Below are 20,075 nucleotides of genomic sequence, written 5' to 3'. Positions count from 1 at the left end.
GGGAAGAGACCCAGTCGCGACAATGGATCCAAACTGGCCAAAGAGATCTTCCATACCACATGGTGTCATGCTCAGCATATAAACCCAGGGGGAAAGTGTCTGGGGGCTGGGCTGCTGCTCAGGAACTGACAGTCAGCAGGTGGTGAGCAATTGCACTGTGTGTCACTTGTTCTGTATATTCTAATATTATAATTTATGTTTTCCCTTCCCATTAAAATTTCTTTATCTCAACCCGCAAATTTTACTTTTTTTTTTCCATTTTCCCTGATTATCTCCCTCCTCCCACTGTGAAGCAGTGTTTAACTGCCTGCCAGGTTAAAGCACAACAACTGGAAAAAGAGGTTTATGGGGGTGATTTATGCTCAGTTATCAAGAGACTTGGAAAATCCCATTAATGTAAGAATTCTCCTAGGCAAGTCATGATTCTGTGGAAAATCTGCTACTAGCTGTGAACAGCTGTCTTTCAAAACCTGTTCTAAAATTAATGTCACGTGAAATACAGAATCAAAACTTCCCTTTGCTTAATTTTGCTACTAGTGAAATTTTGACATCTATAACCAAAGACAGCCTGAAGACCACTCTCCTGGTGTGACACTTAATTTTTTTTGCATACACAATTGTAATCACAAAATGTAATAATACACAATTATTATATCTAGACATTCAGAATTGAAACAGCTTTCTGTAGTTTAAAATTGGATCCCACAAGCATTCTGAAGTTATTTTTTATGATAGGATATTCTTCTACTTTCTAGGTCTTCACCACTTAATCTAGAACACCCTAAATTTTGGGGGGCTAAGAGATTTTTCACAGTTCCACCTGCAACCAACAGATATCGAAGAAGGCAAAAGAGCTTTTATGCATTAGGTGGTCAAACAAAGCCCAGGCATCCTTTAAAATTCCATACAAATTCTATCTTACAGGCATGAGATAGTGACTTTTGAGAGTACTTGTTTTCTCAGTGCTTACCCAATATTTACAATACCTAAAGGCATTTAGAAAGAATCCAAGAGGTCATACAGCAGCAATAAATGAAGCTATACAACTATAATATCATACAGAAAATAAGATGGCACAAGTTAAATGCAAAAATCCTACTCGGACAAATGTTTACATTCCATGAGAATTAGTAGGGAGGTTTAAAAAAGTGTATAGACTTATCTCCAAGCATTCACATAGTATTACACAATATTATTAATATTCCAAATACATAAGACTACTGAAGTGACAGATACTCCTGTAGCCATTTTAATGCAAATTCCTTAGTATCATTCAGTAACCATGAAAACGCTGAGCTCAGAAAGCTGCTCAAGGCTATTCTTTTATAGCCTGTAGCAGAAATAGAAATGGACCTTTCTTATGATGCTTTGCTTTGTGTTCCTATAAATATGATTTAAACTATTAAACTATTATTTCCATTCCACCTACCAGTGCTGTCTGAGTGACAAAATAAGAAATCCTCCCTGCAGGAGGTAACTTACATTCCTCTTCCTTTGGATCGAGTTGTGTAACACTGACAGATAAGCGATCTACACGTTCTTGTAAGGAGTTGACTCTAAATGAGAAACTGTGTGCTTCATTGAAAAGCTCACCAAATATATCTTCAGCATATTTACCTGAAACATGGGGGAAAAAAAAAAAAGATTCAAGCATACCACAAGACAGGTAAATGATTTCTTACTGTTTTAATTAAATAATTCTAAGATGCATGAGGATATAATCACTTGTAACCTGTACTTACTGAGCTCATTAATAAGAGTCCTTTAGAAAAGCAAGCAGAAGTAAAATATTTAATATGCAACTTATTTATCAGAAATTAAATTATTTAATACATTACAGGACAGATATTCAGCTGCTATAAAATGATTTAACTAGGCTGATATGCATGGTACTATGCTGCACAGTTTCTTGAATATTTTTAAAAGGACAACTTCCAGCATCTGAAGCTGCTCCTGTCTGAGCAATAACTAATCTCTAAATTTACCTCAACATGAGGTAAATTCTCAAAATGAAGCACAGCTTCCACTCCTGCTGCAGAGATCTTTACAAAAAAGGGGAAGATCAGATATTCACATTCTAATTTAGGTAAATTAGAACCAGCCTATTCAAAAATACACACTAAAATAATAAATCCTACTTTGAAGGATCAAAATTCTAGTGACTGACCCATTTACACTGAAGTAAAAAAGCCCCAAACAACCAAAAACCCTCCTTTGTTCACATCAATGGACTTCATACTTTAAGCACAAAAGAGCAGAAGATTCAAATATTATGAGAAAAGGATCAGTAGTGAGTTTCTCTTCTACAGAGTACTCCACATACTGATTCTAATGCTCTCAAAACTCCATTTGAGTAGTCTGCCAATGTCATTGGAAAAACCCCACCAGATTACACAGCAGAATGTGTAGCCATGCTTCTGAAATATGTGATAGCTTTCAAAACTTTCTATGATACTGTGTGTATGTAATTCATGCACTGTTTGTGCACTTATGTTGGTTTTGGAAGTATAAATCTCACAAATTTCTAACTACCTGCTTTGCACTCAAGTTCTGACAAGCATAAAAGGAAAGGATAGCTGTGGAAATTCTGCCTTTGGTGAGTAATACATCTGGAAGTATACATAAAAACAAGGACATTTTTGTATAAACACATCAGAAGAACAAAAATTAAATCCCTACAGGTACTGTGGAAACTGCTTTAAGATGCTGTGCAGTAAGCACAAGGCCAGCAGATACCATCTATTAAGACTTAGGTAACAGCAATAGAAAACCAGCATGACTATAAACAACGTAATATAAAAGAGGATATCAGAAGAAATGTACAGAAGAAGAAAACAGAAGAGGAACAACTAGAAAGCTAACAATAAATATTCCTTCAAAGACATGAGGAATAAGAAAGCCTGCCAGGGAGTCTGCAGAGCTGACTGGCAATGAAAATATGATCGAATACAGAGAAGACAAGACCCCTGTGGACAAGCTAATTTAACACTTTCCACTGGTGTCCACTGAAGGGAACTGGTGAGACCCTGATGCCAGAACTCATTATAGGAGGCTCAAAGAAACTGAAGGGACCACATAAAAATTACAAAACTAAATAAACAAAACGATCAGCAGATATTAGGAACAATTGTAAATCTCTTTATACACACTGAAACACACAACAACAAGGTTCAAAATTTTTGTCATGGAACATCTTCAGAGCTTGAGAGCTACATACCCATGAGCCTGACATCCATACAAATTAGTACAGATCATTATGAAGAACTGAATTAGCAGATATCTGGATGACTCATGACAGACGAGGCAGCACAGCTTTCGTAAAGGGAAATCTCTGAATGGTTTACAAGCACACATAGAGAGCTATGATCTACTGAGATTTCCAAGAGATTTTAGATAGTCCTTAATCAAATGGTTTGGGGAAAACTTAACAGATGGGGCACACAAAAGAAATGGCACAGATAAATAGTTCCTCACAAGGTAGAAAACAGGGTATAGGAGTAAATCACCAGTCTTCACAGTTGAGAAAGGTGAGTTTTACTAAGTTTCTATGCTAGGATCTGTGTTATTTAAGATATGTGCAAATTACTTGAAAAAAAAAAAAGATTAAAGTTTGCCAATGATCTAAAGTCATGAAAAAGAAACACACTGAGCATTAGGAAATACAGAAAAACCTCAGCTGGTTGGAGAGGCTTCCAGGCTTAAAAGCTGGAAGCAGGGAGATTAGCAGGAATATCCTACATGCTCGGTCTTGCTCTCATTCTTGGAGCAACTGCTAATAGCCACAGTGAGAAGCAGATCAAAGGCACTCCCATTCTGAGAACCTTCGTCTCGTAGCACAAGTCCACAGAAAAATATAGATGGAAAATTAGTAAAAGTCTTCTCAGCTGGCAACTCACCTAACGTAAGGTTTTCTAATACATGTCTTGAAACTCTGAAAAGCTTATGTTCTTTAACCTGCTCTTAAAGTAAGTGAAATGACTTTAAAATGTGATCCACTAAGAACAAGACTGTTGAAGTTTCAATACACAGATACTAAAAATTTAATGCATTTCAGATAATATGTTCAGAAGGATTAGTTTTAATTAGGTAAGTCACATAACATTCAGAGACATACAAACGAAAACTAAAATAAAATAAAATTTCATGTATAGAAGCAAAAAGTAATTTAGGGGCAGGGCTTTAAAATCCAGTAACTTCCCTTTTATAGGTGTATTTTGAGGCTAAATTTTTATCTGTACCATTTCATGAGGCTTAAAATTAATCTACCTCGTTAATAAGCTCCAATTGCAAATAATCTGTCTTGGAAATCTTTGTTGCATACAGCCACAAACATACTGCAAGGAATAATTTGCCTATGCTTATGAACACTAATCCTCAGATGGGAAATACATTAAAAACAACCTGTCGTGCTTGAAGTGGTGTGCCAACCATGATGTTTCCACCTACCTGTGTGTTGGTGGTCTCTTTATTTAGCCAGAGGGAGATTTAACCAAATGCTTCCTCCAGCAAAGCAAAATGTTTGCTTTCTGTGAAATGTACAGCTACCGTTCCAAAGAATACTATATGTTAATGTATAAATACGTACATAACACACGTAATCCGGAACTTGTGTTGCCCCCTCTATGCATTCTACAGGAATCTACCTTCAGTTGTGAGTGGATTACAGAGCACACAACTACAGGTGATAGTACTGAACAAAGTGTCACAAACTCAAACAAGTAAAAGAAAGTGTGAGAAAAAAGCACGTTAGTAAACAAAACAGATCCCGTTCCACATAATTTATAGGTTATAAATATAGAAGAGTAAGAATGCAAAATTAATTCCATTATACACAATGAATATTATAAAGTATCATTAACACTTCAGAAAATTTACAATATTATGGGCCCACTGAAAAACTCTACTCTTGTTTCACACAGTACAATAATTACAGTTCACTATGACAATTAAAATATTAACACCTTAGGATCCTGCTCAGTTGGATACATAATACCAGATCAGAAAGATCAGTGGTCTTGTTTGCCTACTAAATTAAATGACAATATAGACCTCCACAATTAAATTAATTCTATGTCTGTGAAAAAGTTTATCTTACTGTATTTGTGGAACCTGCTTGGCATTTATTTTTATTAACAGAGCACTTAAAAAAAATTAAATAAGAGGCTGCATTATTCTTTAGTTTTAATTAAGGAATTTATTATTCACCTTATCATTCTTTTCATAAGTTTTCCTCATGTATCAAAGAGCTCTGATGACAATTAAACCTTCAGTAAGAAAGGGATACAGTTCTCTCTGTTGTCAGTCAGTATCCTTTTTTGTGACAGACAAATAAAATGTCTTGGAAACAATGTTCTGTCCTTCCTTCCCTCAAAAACATGCACATACTTTGATGGTTTTTTTGAACAATTTTTTTTTTTTTTACTTCTATAACAGATCTATGAGCTGAAACCAGAACAATAGCTAGTACCTACTAACAGAAAATAGAGTAAAAGTCATACTGCTTACTGCCTTCCTCATTTTTTTTTAAATTAAAACCAACAAAACATATATCATCCACTCCATTTCCATTCATTACCATGGCAATGAGTGCACAATGGTTTATAAAATGTCAAAAAAATACTGATCAGTTTACAGCGCTCTGCTTCCACCAAATGTTCCTTCTAATTTGTTTTATCTCGTAATTTCCCCTCATAATTTCTGAACCATTTGTCCAGCCTCCCTGGCTTCTATCCACAAATGAATAGTTGCTAATAATCCAACACACTAAAATGAAGACACACTAAGGTAAAAGAAATGTGTGGTGTGTTTTTTTGTTTTGTTTTGGTTTTTTTTGTTGTGTGGGGGTTTTTTTGAGTGTGTGTGTGTGTTTTTGGTTTTGTTTTTTGTTTTTTTTCTTGTTCTGAGGGACTGGCTACATATCAGATGAACTGAAGTCAACCACAACCTCCGCATCAGCTTCTGGACAGCATTTCAGACTAATTAAATAAAGCATGACAAAGAAATGTCTTCAGACTTTATTATAGCATTGTTCAAATTCTTAGAACCACACCAAGGATCAGGGCATACGCCAACAGCCCTCTCCAAATTCCAGTTCTTAAATCCACCTGAAGCTCTGGCATTCTCAATGCTGTATCTGTTGGCAAACCCTAAGGAAAGGCCATTTAAATTAATCATTTTGCAACACAAGATCAGTTACTGACAGATTTAGTTACAGGCTCTCAGACAAAGAGTAGGACATGAGTCCTGAACCAGGACTTGTTGAAGAAGTAATTTCTTTACTACCCTTCTGCATTGCTAAAGAAAAAGAATTCCAAACCCTTCAACTGCATCCCAACCTGAAGCAGCACCCTCGCAGATCAGTTATGGCATTGGCAGCCTTTGTGAAACATGGTCTGAATTTGATGTAACTACCTGGATAAACACCTTGACCATGCACAGTGCTCAGTGCCATAAACCAGCATCATTTCTGCAATTCAAGAGGAAGACTGGTAAAACTCAGGCCAATAATGCAAGATGCAGCAATCAGGACATTAAAAATGAGACAATTGTTCAATCTTGCCAGAAGCATTGATCTTAACTAACTCAGCCTTAAGTGATCTGTCAGACTTCAGGGGCTCAGTGGGGGGTGTGTGTGTGTGTGTGTGTTTGCATATTTTAACATTTACAAACCTAAAATCGAATCCAACACATTTACCATTGAATTCAATTATAAAAATACATAATATATTATATATGTGGTGACATTAAGCACAAAGTACAATGAAGGGTTATGTCATTAAAATTAATATTAATACTATTCTATATTAAAATAGTAAATATGTTGATATATTAAATACACAAACCCCAAAATATTATTACTTTTAAAATATGAGTTAGGCAATTTTAAAAAAATACGTATAAATTGATAAAGTATCTCACTGAATAAGCTTAGAATGGTCTGTTACCCACCTATACATTATATACACTAAACTCCTTGATTTATATTATTTCATTCCTGTTCACACACTATACAATATTTTTGTCCACTACATTTTCTAAAAAATAAAGGTACAGAAGAAGAGTTTCTGTAAAACCTGTCATGTCCCACTGCCTAATCCCTTCCTAATATACTTACACTATGAAAAATTACATTATTCACTACTGAATAGTTCCTTTCTACACAATATAGTATATTTACTAGAAAATATTTTCTCAGCATAGTTACAATAAGCCACTCAGGGTTCCTTTATAAAGCAAAACAGGAAACATATTTTAAGTTTATTATTACATTTTTCCTTCTCCATTATTTCTGACAAATAATTTAACATATGTATAGCTTGTTGACTCAGCTTCAGATCTTTACTTCATAATTTACTTTTTTTTAAAAAAAGAGATGTATCTGAGTTTGAAAGTCTGGGCTTATTTTTCATCAGGATCATTTCAATCTCAAAGCTCAGTGATTAGGAAACAGACTAAAAGCTAGGAGACTGAACTTGGAGATAAGAACCTTGGTTGATCCTTCAGAACTTCACTCATTATGGTTCAGCAAGCTTGAAAAATGACATACTAAATACATAGCACTGATGCTAATTAGGAACTTTCATTATGAAAAGTCTGAGGGCAGTCCACAAGGATTATAGTAGGAGTATCAGAGTACTGAGGAGACAACTTGATTCCTTTAGCCAGGAAAACTGAACCAGATGTTTATCAGACAACCTGACCAGGGCATCAGAAGTATCAAGTAAACTTTGTTAAAGCCCTTATTGAGAGAAGGTCTGATGCTTCTTGCAGACGTCCAAAATAAAAAAGTCAGTCTTCAAAAATCTTCAGCCATGGAAGTCTGAGATATCATTTGTTAGCACCCACTGAGGACATTACCAGGTAAACTAGCTTTATGAGCTTTATGAGATTACTGTTATGTATTCAGAAATCTGTGAAAGAGACTGCTGAGAGCTGAACTTTTGTGGAAAGTAGCAGTGCTAATGATCATTTCACAGGGAAGTCTTCCTTTCATTTCTAACATAACCTGAATTCAGCGCTTTATGTAGGCAAGGAACTAATGACAGCTGGGCCTTTTTTCTGCTAACACATTTTTCTGCTTCCGATGAAACTTTACTGACCGTTTGCTCATCCTCTCATGACCATTCGGGATGGACACAAAACAGTGCCACATTGCCACTGCTGCAAAGACAACACCAAGAAATCAGACAGAAGATTTTGAGAGGATGGGGCTCTCTCAAGCCGAGTTAGCCTTTAGTTTTCAAGTCCATCAGCTTCCTTACCCCTCGTGCACAAGAACACTTTCTCTTGTGTTCCCTGGCAATTGTAGCAATAATGAATTAAGAGGAGTGACTAATAAAGAAAATTCACAATTAATGTCCTCCTGAACACACAGAGAAGAAGGACGGGCAGGGCAAGATGCAATACAGGGGTTCTGCTGTTTCTAAAATACTGACTGAAGCTCTAGCTGCAGATCTGTAGAGACTTGCAGGAACCTTACCATGTGCTGAAGGTATTGTCCACACAGTGTGAAGAGAGAGGCTGGTCTCTGAGCTCAAGAGGCCTGGTTCTAAAAAATCAGTTGCAGACCCAACACCTTGTGGCTAAGTATTTCTGGAGAACTACTTCCCACTTACTGAATGTTAACACCTTAAGCCATAACAAACTGGAAGGTTTTCCTGAGCTGAAAAAGTGTTTCTCACAAGATAAAAATGTCTCTCACAAGACAAATTCTTTTGGGGAAGGCACGGTAAGCAAAAAATAAGAAAGAAAAGTTAAGCATATCTGAGAAGAAGAAATAAGGGGGAGAAAGAATTTGCTCCAAAGTCAGGCTTTCCGTCATGAAAACTAACACATAAGGGACAAGGAAAAGAAAGAATTAGAAGAACATGGTAAAAATAGCTATGCTACACAGAAAAGATAAAAAGAGGGAAAAGGCTACAAAAGTTTCAATGTTAAGGGAAAATTGTTTTCACTAACATATAAGGCACTCCAGCTTAGCAGAATTATGCAACATTCTCTTTGGTTATGCAGAGGTAAAAGAAAAAATGGGGAATAACATCTTGCTATGCTTGAATAAAAGGTCTAGTCCGAATGCCTGAAATACAAACATTCATTAAAGGCACATACTCAAAAAGAGAAACGTTCTCCTCCCTAGATGGAAGTGTCAGAGTCAGGGGCCGAGAACAAACCCCATCCGTTAGTTTTCTTGTGTGGTACCGAGATTCTGTGTCCATGGAACAGCTGAATAAAAGGAAAAACAAGATTGGCCAATAGCTGTGAACAAAATGATGAGGCTACATTCACACAAGAGAACTATTTATCCACCTTCTAACAATGGCACAGCTGCACAATGCTCTCAGTTGTGTTTCATGTATGCGGGAATGTTATGGCCTGACACACACCAACGTATAGAGAACTGGAGTACTAATGTATGTGCAATATTGCTGCAAATATTAGGTAAGCACTTCCTCAAAGCAGATACTGTTAGAAAGAAAGAAATACGGGGAAGAATGGCTATGACACTAAGACAGCTGTTGCTGTTGTCCAGAGAGTTTCTGTTTTGCCACAGTGCTACGAAAAGCTGTCAGAAAACAGATCCTTTTATGAAGCAAGAGAAGACTGGGAATAGACGGGGGGGAATAAATTACTTACTGGCAATTTTGTATGTTGCATCAAGACAGACTGATGTGTTTTCATGCTCCAGGGATAAAGGCAAGGACTATCACTCAAAGCAGAAATAAATATTTTGTCCTTTCATCTCTTCTTCTTTTAAAGGTCAAAAAATTTCTCAAACTGAACAATTAGAAGCAGCACATCAAACAAGCTATGAAAGGTTTGATAATTTTCATGGAGACTAATGATAGTTATTAGTGACATACTGATGTAAAGCTCCTCCAATTTTATACTGAAACACAGGAAAACAGAATTCCTGACATTTCATGGGTACTGTTTCTGCTTGTATATGCTATTTAATTGCAATATCCAAGATCATAGAAACACAATCTTGTTCAAGTTAAAAGACCTCCAGAGGTCATCTAGTCCAACACCCTGTGCAAAGCAGATCCAATTAGATCCGGCTGCTTGACTAATCCATTTGAGTTGTTAATATCTCCAAAAATGGAGAGCCAGTGACCAACATGACAAAACTCTATGTTTTTCCCTCAATAATGACTTCTGGTATTGTTTAGAGTACTGGAGGCTCCAATTCCATGACAGCACTCTTTCTCCATATCATGTCAGAAGAAAAGTTAAGACTGCCTGGTCCTGAGAATCATAACCATAATGGCAGAAGATTGATCCTCTATTTGAGGGTTAGTAAATGAAAAATCTTAGAGGCAGAGATGACTGCTAAACAGGTCAAAGAACATTCACTTAAATTTGCATAACTTTACCAGCAAAAGCAGCTTTAATTTAAAGGAAATGAAACCCTACCAGAGCTCTCAGTTTCCACCCTCAGAGTAAAGCCTCATTTCGTCTACAACTTAAAGGCTGATTCTCAAACACACACATTATCCATGGAAAACAAAAAGGGAAGGACTGCAGAGAAGCTGGTTGCCAGGGGACTGCTGCGAAACCATGCCTGCTGGCTGTGACTCATAGGCAACTACTAAAATTTATCTGCATGTCAGCAGACCTCACTGTACACCCCTAAGAGTGACACACCAAGTGAAGGCTGGTTATTCAGGTTTAAGCATGAGACACAAAATTTCTATTCCAGAACTCCTGAATATTTCTGAATTTGTATTGCTCCTAGCATAAACAGGCAGAAAAGCTGAAAGAATTCTGGAACAAAATACTTCCACGAGTACCCAAACCTTTGTAATATGATCCCCATTTTTAAAGACCAGTCCTTAGCACTGCTGAGAAATGAGGACTATTTTGCAAAACCTGTTCTATTTTAATTTTAGGAAAAAAAGTTTGGGGTGTTTTTTGTTGCAAACATACACAGTATCAGATAAAAACTTGGTATAAATACATGAATGCATGTTTTAGGGAAGATCCACACTGCTTTTACAAAGAGGAGTTACACAGCGTTAGTTACATTCTATTGCAAGTGTTTCCCTGTGCTATATGTTAGGCAAACCATGTAGCAGATGTGCGAGCATTCAATCGATATTCTTAATTTCTTTTTTTCTTCTTTAATTGAGTTCTTTCTGTTCTAGTGTTGCTTTACCCTGACCTCCTCGTAAGCAGCAGTACATACAACATCAGATATAAGCTCTGTATAGCAAGAAAACATAGCAAGGTCAGCTGAAACTCAATAGGTCAACCTGAGACCATGATGTTGAGTTAGAAGTTACGGTTGGCTTTTTTAGGGTCAAATAATACTTCCAAATGAAAATGCCAAATAGATATTTGGCATGCCACCTACAAAAACAAATTCCCCCAGATGAAGCTTATAATCAAGTAAGAATTTTTAAAACAAGCAAACTAAAATAAAATAATGCAACATTAATAAGAGGGACTAGGAAGGGGAGGCAAGTACATAGGCAGCTAATCTGGGAAGGGCTTTTGGCACAATGAAGCAATATCACAGATAGTGATCATATACTGCATCCTGATATGATATGCTCTTGGTTCACTGAAAAATATTCAAATAGTTATTTTCTTTTGTTGCTGCAGCTATATTAATAATGTTCATATTTATGTACTGTGAGCATTCCTGTCTCAATTCCATAATTCATTGTCCTCAATTAAGTCTTCCACATAATGGCACCCTAACAGCTTTGAAAGGCTGCCACAACAGACTCACCATACAGCATATCATCAAACCAATAATTAAATCAATCTAATCAATGAATTAGGCTACATCACCTGTGACTCTAAGAAAATGATGGAGCTGAAAGATTTTTCACATTGTAGTTGTATACACATGCACATTTAAATATTTAATGTGTTGGCAGTTTTAATAATGTTCTACTGGTTAAAAAGCACTTGTAGCATTGGGAATTCAAAATGTGATCATGCTGGTTCATCTGACAACTTATTAAATTGCTGTAACTAAAAGAAAGAACAAGCCAGAGATCAGCCTTTTCAGCAAAACTCCTTCAGAGTTTCAGAGCTCGAGAAGTATTCACTCCTCTCAAGTTCACCAAGGGTACAATGGTTGACAAGGAAGAAGAAAAAAATCTTTAACTATTTTAAATGCCACATAAGTATTACATTTCTGTGTTTACTGTTTCAAAAGCTAACTCCTCTTTTTTCCTGAATGACCACAACATGAACAAGGGTTTAAGCTGGGAGAATTAAGCAACCAATGATATATTTCTCATATTCCCTACTCAATGATTGCTCTGAAGTTAGCGATTACTGACTTCGTTACAGAACTTCTTTTCCTGTCATATTCCACTGGTAATGGAAATATATGGATGAAGTGTTTTAAAATGTGCTGCTAGAAAAGGTCCTGGTTTTCTTTCACAGATGTCCATGCTAGACACTACGCACAAAAGCACTACATTTCAGACCCAGTGACAATTTTCTACTGAGAATCTGAAAAGGTGTTCATACTTCAAACACTGAGACAGTAAAATACATTAGTTCTAAAAACGGCTATTAAGACAATGTACTTACTTAGGCTACTCAGTTGTCTGATTATATTTGCCAAGGAGATATTGGTGACACATTCCAATTCGTTCTTGATACCTCGGGGCAGAGCTGTGTGGCACAAGTGCCTGGGGTCTATGTTCCTTTTTACCAGTGGCATTCTGAAATGTATCAGAGGACCAGCAAACCTGCAAAGAAAATAGACACAGTACTGTTATAATTTTAACTGTAAATATTTTAAATTCAGGTTATGCCTGAAGTTAAATTGACTAATCCTAACATATAAAAATAGCGCCATAGTACTGATGGAATTCATAGCTCTATCAGTACCTAAATATTTTTTTCTTTGCTTAAGGAAGATTATTTTGTTCTCTCTCTTTAAATCTTTACCTGATTCAGGTTCCAGTGAAGTGACAATTTTTTACAGTTCTTGTTTTTTTCTGAACCCCGCACCCCCCGAAAAAAGACAGGAAAACCTCTGCAGTACAAAACCATTACGGAAAGATTGTGGTCTTGATGGACTACTTCCTTATTTGGGGCAAGCAAAGTCCAACAAAAAGTCCTTTTATTATGAGGTCAAAGTCAAACTAGTTGTTGTCTATTACGGTAGAAAGGTAGATATGATTTATTCATTATGTCATGTTACCAGCAGGAGTCTCCCTTCTAATTTAAACATCACTTCTAAAACATACACAGTCAAGGTAAGAAAAGAGAAGATGTTGTCCTTTCCCCTACACTGCTACTGACAATTAATTCAGCAAACAATGCATCTTCCAAACGTGAAAGTCTCCACAGTAGACTGGTAGTGCAATGTCCTCCAGAACTCAGAAATCCTACCCCTTCACACTTTTCAAATCCAAATGGTAAATATAGCAAGAATGTTTACTGGTTCTACAGACAGCAAAAGAATTGTCTCAGGCTGTGAATCTAGGCTGGTAATTTTCTGCACCCATGACACTGATTTTAAGGAGTTTAAAGTGGGCAAGTTACATCCCTCACCTTATTAGTCCTGCTTATTAAGACCCATCAACTAAAATTCTTCTTCACAAAAAGCTGATTCCCTAAAATTCTGTATTTTTTCCATCATTTGTCATGTAACACTCTGACAAGACTTCCACTTGATATACAGAGAATGGATACACTTAGTGTTGGCATAACTTATTCTCCCTTCCCATTGCAGAAGAGATTACACTTTCTCCAGACCGTAAAGAAAACAGGTTTTTCCCAATACAACCCATATGCAGTCCTAGTTCTTCAGCCATCCAGCCTGCCTATTTCATCTGTCCTCTGCTTAGAAGTTTAACCCCACAATGTTCTCAAGATGCAGCCAGGGATTTGTGTTGAGCCACAGAATGCATTTTCCCTACAGTACATATTTAGCCACTGTTATCCTTACTTGGTCAAAACTGAGAGGGTTTTTTTTGCATAATAGGTGAATTAGCTGAAATTTTGCTGACCTAGAATAGGACAGTGAATTAGAAGAGGCAAAGGTGACTGTAAAGGAGTACTTTCACCTCGCAGACTGCTTAGATTTCTCCTTGCCTCATTTCCTGGGAGTATATTCTTTCACTGAAGCCAGGGCTCACAGCTGAGGGACCCAGGTGGGATCCTTAAGTGGACCTGAGAAACACCTCTGTGTTTCCAGGATCTAACTGCATCTTGCTCATTACATTTTAATATCATGTCTACCACCCTTACTTTCTTGACAGAACAATCAAAAATGTTCTATGCTTTTAACTTACTTTTATTTTCTAGAAATATCCCAAATCTTTCTAGTCACTAAGTACCTAAGTACTGAAAAGCTGGACTTTACACACAAACTAAATAAAATAAAAAGTGCAAATCTGAACACTGTCTCAGTTGAAGCAAAGAAAAAGTGTTCATGAACACTTAACTACAGGTTCATTATCATGGTTCCTCAATAGAAAATAAAGGAACTATTCTGTCCCTGTCAAAGAAACACAACGAATGATATGTGAGCAATGTTCTACAGAAGCAATTAAATATTAATTCCAAAGTTGAGCCCTTTCTTGATTACTGCTTTAATGACAGAGTTGCATAAATACCAAGTACACAAGTCTTTTAAAGATGGTCCAAAAAAGTATAAAAACAAACATTTTTACTGAAAAAAAATCACACATTCAACATTTTCTGATATCTGAATAATGCTGTTGTGGCTGTCCTACACAAACACATGGTATAACAAGAAAAGGTAGCACTAGGAGCAGTAAGTATGCTAAAAGGTGGAGTTTACAAAGAGGAATGAACTTGGAAGGGGAACAAACAACGGAAGATATAACTGACACCTTCAAAAATATGCCTAACGTTTGAAAACTATGCAAAGCCTGATGAGAGGATATTAACCAGATCCCCACAGAAACAAAACAAGGGAGGCAACAAAGGAAAATACCACTTAAACATGCTTAAAACAAAGGAAAAGGCATTTCACACAATGTTTAATAAATTCTGAAACTATTTGCCACAGGATGCTCTATACAACAAAAGTACCTGCTGGTAATTTGTCCACTACGGACCTCATATTCTTTGCGGTTTGTTGCAACCACTAGAAAGTCTTGACGATTCCTTCCCAGTTGTAACTAGTGATCCCAACACAGGGATAACAGGTGTGCAACAGCAAACGGAACTCTACTGTACTCACACAATTTCTTCACTCCTATAAAAGATGTTTTTCCTAACGCAGTTCATAACAAGAAAGCTGAAAAAAACCCCTGAAATCGCTATGTTTATTATATAGCTTTAGAGCTGTGATAGAGGAAGAAACAAAAAAGACAATGTTACAATCTATTATATCCTTTAGGCAAAACGCAAAAAAACCCACACACACACTCCCCCCCCAGCCCCAGCTCCCAAACCATGCATTACCCAAGCCACTGGGGCAGCAAAGGAAAAATTCACTGCTTTGAAATGAAATCCTGTTACCATGTCACTCCCAAGTAAGCCCTGGAAAGTGTTCATAAGCCCAGCCAGGCAGAAGAGAGAAGCAGCTTGTCAGTGCATAAGAGGATCCCTTGGTTGAGAGGTTACATGACACCTCCTCAGAGGTTCAGAGCTCTCCTCCTGTCACACAGGTCTCCCTCCCCTCAGCTCCTCCGCTTCCCAGCTCAGAACCCAGGAAGGCAAGGCAATCCTCAGACACAACTCCCTCCTCTTCCCAGCAGTTCCATGCAAATCTTCCGAGGCCGCTCTTCTGAAGTGAAGCGGCACTAGTTTACACTCAGTTAACTGGAAGTACTTTACTCCATAGTGATCTTAAAATGCAACTTCTCTTTACAAAGAGATGCCGATGTCTTTTGGAGAGCCACTATTGAAAACTCTTCTGCCCCACTTCCTATACATCCTTTGAAGCACTCTGAATCCACTTGAGAAGCGGACCCTAATCTTCTTTGCAAAACCCTTTGCTACTTCAGTCGCACAATGGCTGGCACAAACTCATCCCCCTCACAAGCGCTTCGACTATGAGTACAGAATACAACTGTGTGTACACAGCACCTGCCTAATGTTTTTTGTTAAACTATCATGCTGTCATACGTGATTTTTCAGGAATTAGGTAAAATGCTTGAGTTGCTTCTCAATTAGTTCCTATTACTTTAAAAAATTAGCAGAACAGCAGCACTAAAGAGAGCTAATTAAAACATTTTCAGAAGAACAGCCTTAATGAGATTCGACCACACTTTTTATCAAAAAAATATGTTGTTGAGTATGTTGCACAGTCCTCTTCAGCTATTAGGAGTCTTAGGGGTGAGTGAGATTCTTCTCTGTCTCATAGCTCTCAAGCACCACTGGCAGTAGCTCAGAAACCCGCTCTCAGGGCACCTGTCCCCCTGGCTCCAGGCAGGACAGCGTCCCCGGCTGCTGCTGCCCAGAGAAGGTCCTGGGGAACACTGGGGTAGGAAACAGGCTACCGCTTTCCCTTCAACACCCTCCCATAGAATTACTTCAGAATTGAAAGATGTGTGGAGAAACGTTACACGACTTACTAGAAGCTTCTGAAAAATCTGAAACGTCACTAGTCGCAGTAATGATTCAAGTTTTCTAAAGAGACAAGTAGGAATGAAAGCGCAACAATAAGGTGGTGAAACCTGCCCAACAGTTTAAGTTCTTCAGTCTAGTTTTTCTAGTTAACTAGAAATTAAATTACACTTCAGTTTGATTTTCAGAAGATTAATGAAATTTTATGATCACATGGTTTTTATTAATGGAAGTTTACTTCTGATTAGGTTACATTTCATCCTTACTAAAACTGTCATGGTTCTCTTAGCATTAATGAAAGATATCGATCCATTATTTTTTCTCGAACATGCTAATAATCCAGCACTGAATGCCCTTGCTTTGATGGAGTCAAATTTATTTCCAGCCATTTCTAGAGTATATCTTTAGACCTCAGTATTACACTACTACTTGTAATTTTCCTTTAACAATGTGCAACAGCAATGCCTTTCATATGCCCCATTTAATTGATCACATTCCAGCTGCTGGCAGAACAGACCACAGTTTCGAATGCAACAATCAATTTAACACTTCCCCCACCCACGCTAGGAAACACAAATAGAATATATAATAGTTTTTATATTTGCTTACATAATCGTGTACTAACTGCACCTATGCTATACATAAGCTAATAAAATAACCCTTAAAAGTGTCAACAAATCTGGTAAAATTAGAACTATGTAACTTAAAAAACCAAGCTCATTCTCCTGGCAAATTTAATTATATCACAAGACATCATACCAGTTGCAGAAAATCCAAATATGAAGTTCTTATAATGCACATCTCTACTATGAAAGGCAAATGTGCAAAGAATTTGTGTTCCTTGTTTTTCTGCAGATCTCACTGCAAGATCAAGATCAGGTACAAGCTTAAAAAGAAACAGACGCCTACAGTGTGGTGTCCTTCAACAAAGTAGGTCACAACCACCTACTGCTGAGTCAACATAACAATTTCAAAACTCTAAAGGCAATTAACATCCCTTAAAGGATACATCGCAAAACTGACAAGACGACAACTGACATCCTAAATTGGCAATTCAACAGAAATGTGTTAAAATTAGTTTTGAAATCCTTTCTGTTATGAACCGTGTCACAGCAGAATGGAAAACCTTCTCCTTGGAACATTTCCCTCAAATCTCAGTCTTCTGCAACTCACTTTCAAAATTTTTTTCTAACTGCAACTAACTAGAAAAAGACTTTATTGTAACTAAAATAAATGTGAAAGAAAATAAATGTGGAATATATTACTGGAATGTGATGTTGACATCACTGCTCTTTAAGAACGAGCATAAAATGAATCACTTGCCTCTTAAGACCTTCTATACTTTGAGATTGTCTGCTCAAAAAAGTTGTTATACATTTATAGAATCATAGAATATCCTGAGCTGGAAGAAATCCATCGCAACCATCAAGTCCAACTCCTGGCCCTGCACAGGATACTCCAAGAATCACACCTTGTGCCTGAGAGTGTCGTCCTAAGTGCTGTGACCACTTTCTTGGGGAGCTTGTTCCAATGCCCAACCATGCTCTGGGTGAAGAACATTTTCCTGATATCCAATCTAAACCTCCCCTGACTCAGCTTCATGCTGTTTACTTGAGTCCTCTCACTGGTCACAAGAGTTTGCTCTGCCTAAGGTGCAACGCCTATAGAGAGCATAGAATGGAAGTTAATAATTTCTTTTTTAATTAAACCACAGAGTCACCACTAAAATATTTCTTTATTTGTAGTCATAAATATAAAAAAATACTGTTCCCTAAATAATAACAACAACAGTCCCTCAAAATGTTCTCTAAATATGAACTGAAGGCAAGATTATTCAGGGATAGATTAATATGCCAATGGGTCACTGAAGGCTCAAGCTCAATAACACTGTATAGGGAAGCATTTGATTAGCAAGACAGTAATTAACAGATTGTGAAAACCTACCTCATATAACTATAAAATATATTTTAAAGTAATTTGTAATATTTATTCTGTATTTAATATTGACTGACTTCTGTATTGTATTAATTGTCTGTGGCAATTAGTATTTTCCTCCTGTAGAACAATCTGTAATCATCTCAGCACATCTGTCACATCAGATAAGCAGAAAAGAGAGCAGTCACAAATACGGGTAGGACTTGAGTTCTACTCAATCTCTAAGGCATAATTACAGTGTTAAAAAATTATTTTTCGGCTAGTACTATCCAGCCAACTTTCTCTCAGATGTGTATCACAAGACTAGAGTCTCTCCCCCAGTAGGGACACCTGCACACACAGCCGCACACTCATCTTTAGAGCACACAACAAAAATATTTGAAAATCAATTTGGATTTGATTACAGACACAAACTAAAGCCACATCTACTTCCTTGTCAAAATTTAAAAGTTTAATATTTACTCAGCTAAACAGATGAAAAAAAGGGCAATAATTTTTTACAGTGGGGAAAAAAAAGAGTGCTGTATTTTAAGCCCTATGTAACTTGTGACTACCATGAATTAGTGTTGTAAAAGTGAAGGCAATTTTGGCAATGGTGAGGAAAGAAATTGAGTGATTAATAATTTGTATGCTGACTTTTAAGAGCTTTATCTGTGATAAATTAGCTTTTCAAGAAAATATTAAATAGCCACTATCACTGCAGTGTCAGCAGAGCTCTCAGGATGGGCAAAGGTGCAAAATACGACTCCCCAGTAGCAATACAAGTACAACCTCATTAACAGAAACAGCAGCAACGTTTCAGAGGAGAAAGTTGACATATCAGTTCATAATTACAGGGAATATCTCAAGTTTGAGAGGAAACACCAGCATATTTTCAGCAAGTGAAACTGCAATCTGGGTCAACTCAATGAGCTCTGAGTAACAAAAATGCAACATCATACCAGGCAGCAACCACTTCCCACCCTGTGAGTCCAGCCTTCAGGGCTTGTACATCATTTCCCACTCTGCTGGGGAAAATCATTTACCTTTGGACTCTTGACTACAATCTGCTTTTTAACCTCTCCTCTCCTCTCCTCTCCTCTCCTCTCCTCTCCTCTCCTCTCCTCTCCTCTCCTCTCCTCTCCTCTCCTCTCCTCTCCTCTCCTCTCCTCTCCTCTCCTCTCCTCTCCTCTCCCTCTCCCTCTCCCTCTCCCTCTCCCTCTCCCTCTCCCTCTCCCCATTTCACTCTGATTACATGTACAGAGCAAAAACTTAAGGCATCCTAAACACAAGGAGAGAATATTCAGGTCAATATTGGTTTCTTTTTTTTCCCAACAGAAGTGCAAAATGAAAAAGGGTGAAATATACAGCATGTGGATTTTGCAAATCTCATCCCTATTGTTAAACAGAATTCCTGTTAATGGAGTGGAATTCAAATACAAACAATTCAGAGTGAACCAGCTTATTAACTGTGGATTTTCAAGACAGGTTCTTTTTACAATATTAAACTCAGCTTGATTTCAAATAACTGATGTTTTTTCCTTTGTTTTCACCTATGATTTCCCAGAATATCAAAAAGTACCTACTGATTTGTCAATTTATTAACCATCAAATGTTACTTCCATCATTTCCCACTACCTTCCCAA

At 37.2% G+C, this 20,075-nt stretch overlaps 1 protein-coding gene across 6 annotated transcripts in view; it reads right to left on the bottom strand.

Annotated features, from left to right (window-relative positions):
- The window catches only part of WASF1 (WASP family member 1), an 87,759-nt gene that overhangs the window by 15,964 nt on the left and 51,720 nt on the right, over positions 1–20,075 (bottom strand). For all 6 annotated transcript variants that reach the window (XM_040060543.2, XM_040060548.2, XM_058420074.1 and 3 more), the window contains exons 2-3: positions 12,553–12,713; positions 1,483–1,617 (exon numbers count right to left, since the gene is read on the bottom strand). In XM_040060543.2, coding sequence (XP_039916477.1) covers positions 1,483–1,617; positions 12,553–12,685 — 268 coding nt within the window. In that variant the 5' untranslated portion in view covers positions 12,686–12,713. The remainder of the gene's footprint in view (positions 1–1,482; positions 1,618–12,552; positions 12,714–20,075) is intronic.

The sequence above is a fragment of the Hirundo rustica genome, chromosome 3 (genome assembly GCF_015227805.2).
Source record: "Hirundo rustica isolate bHirRus1 chromosome 3, bHirRus1.pri.v3, whole genome shotgun sequence".
In the NCBI taxonomy this organism is placed as follows: domain Eukaryota; kingdom Metazoa; phylum Chordata; class Aves; order Passeriformes; family Hirundinidae; genus Hirundo; species Hirundo rustica.
The sequence above is the reverse complement of the archived record's forward strand: the minus strand, read 5'-3'. Positions and strand labels throughout refer to the sequence as shown.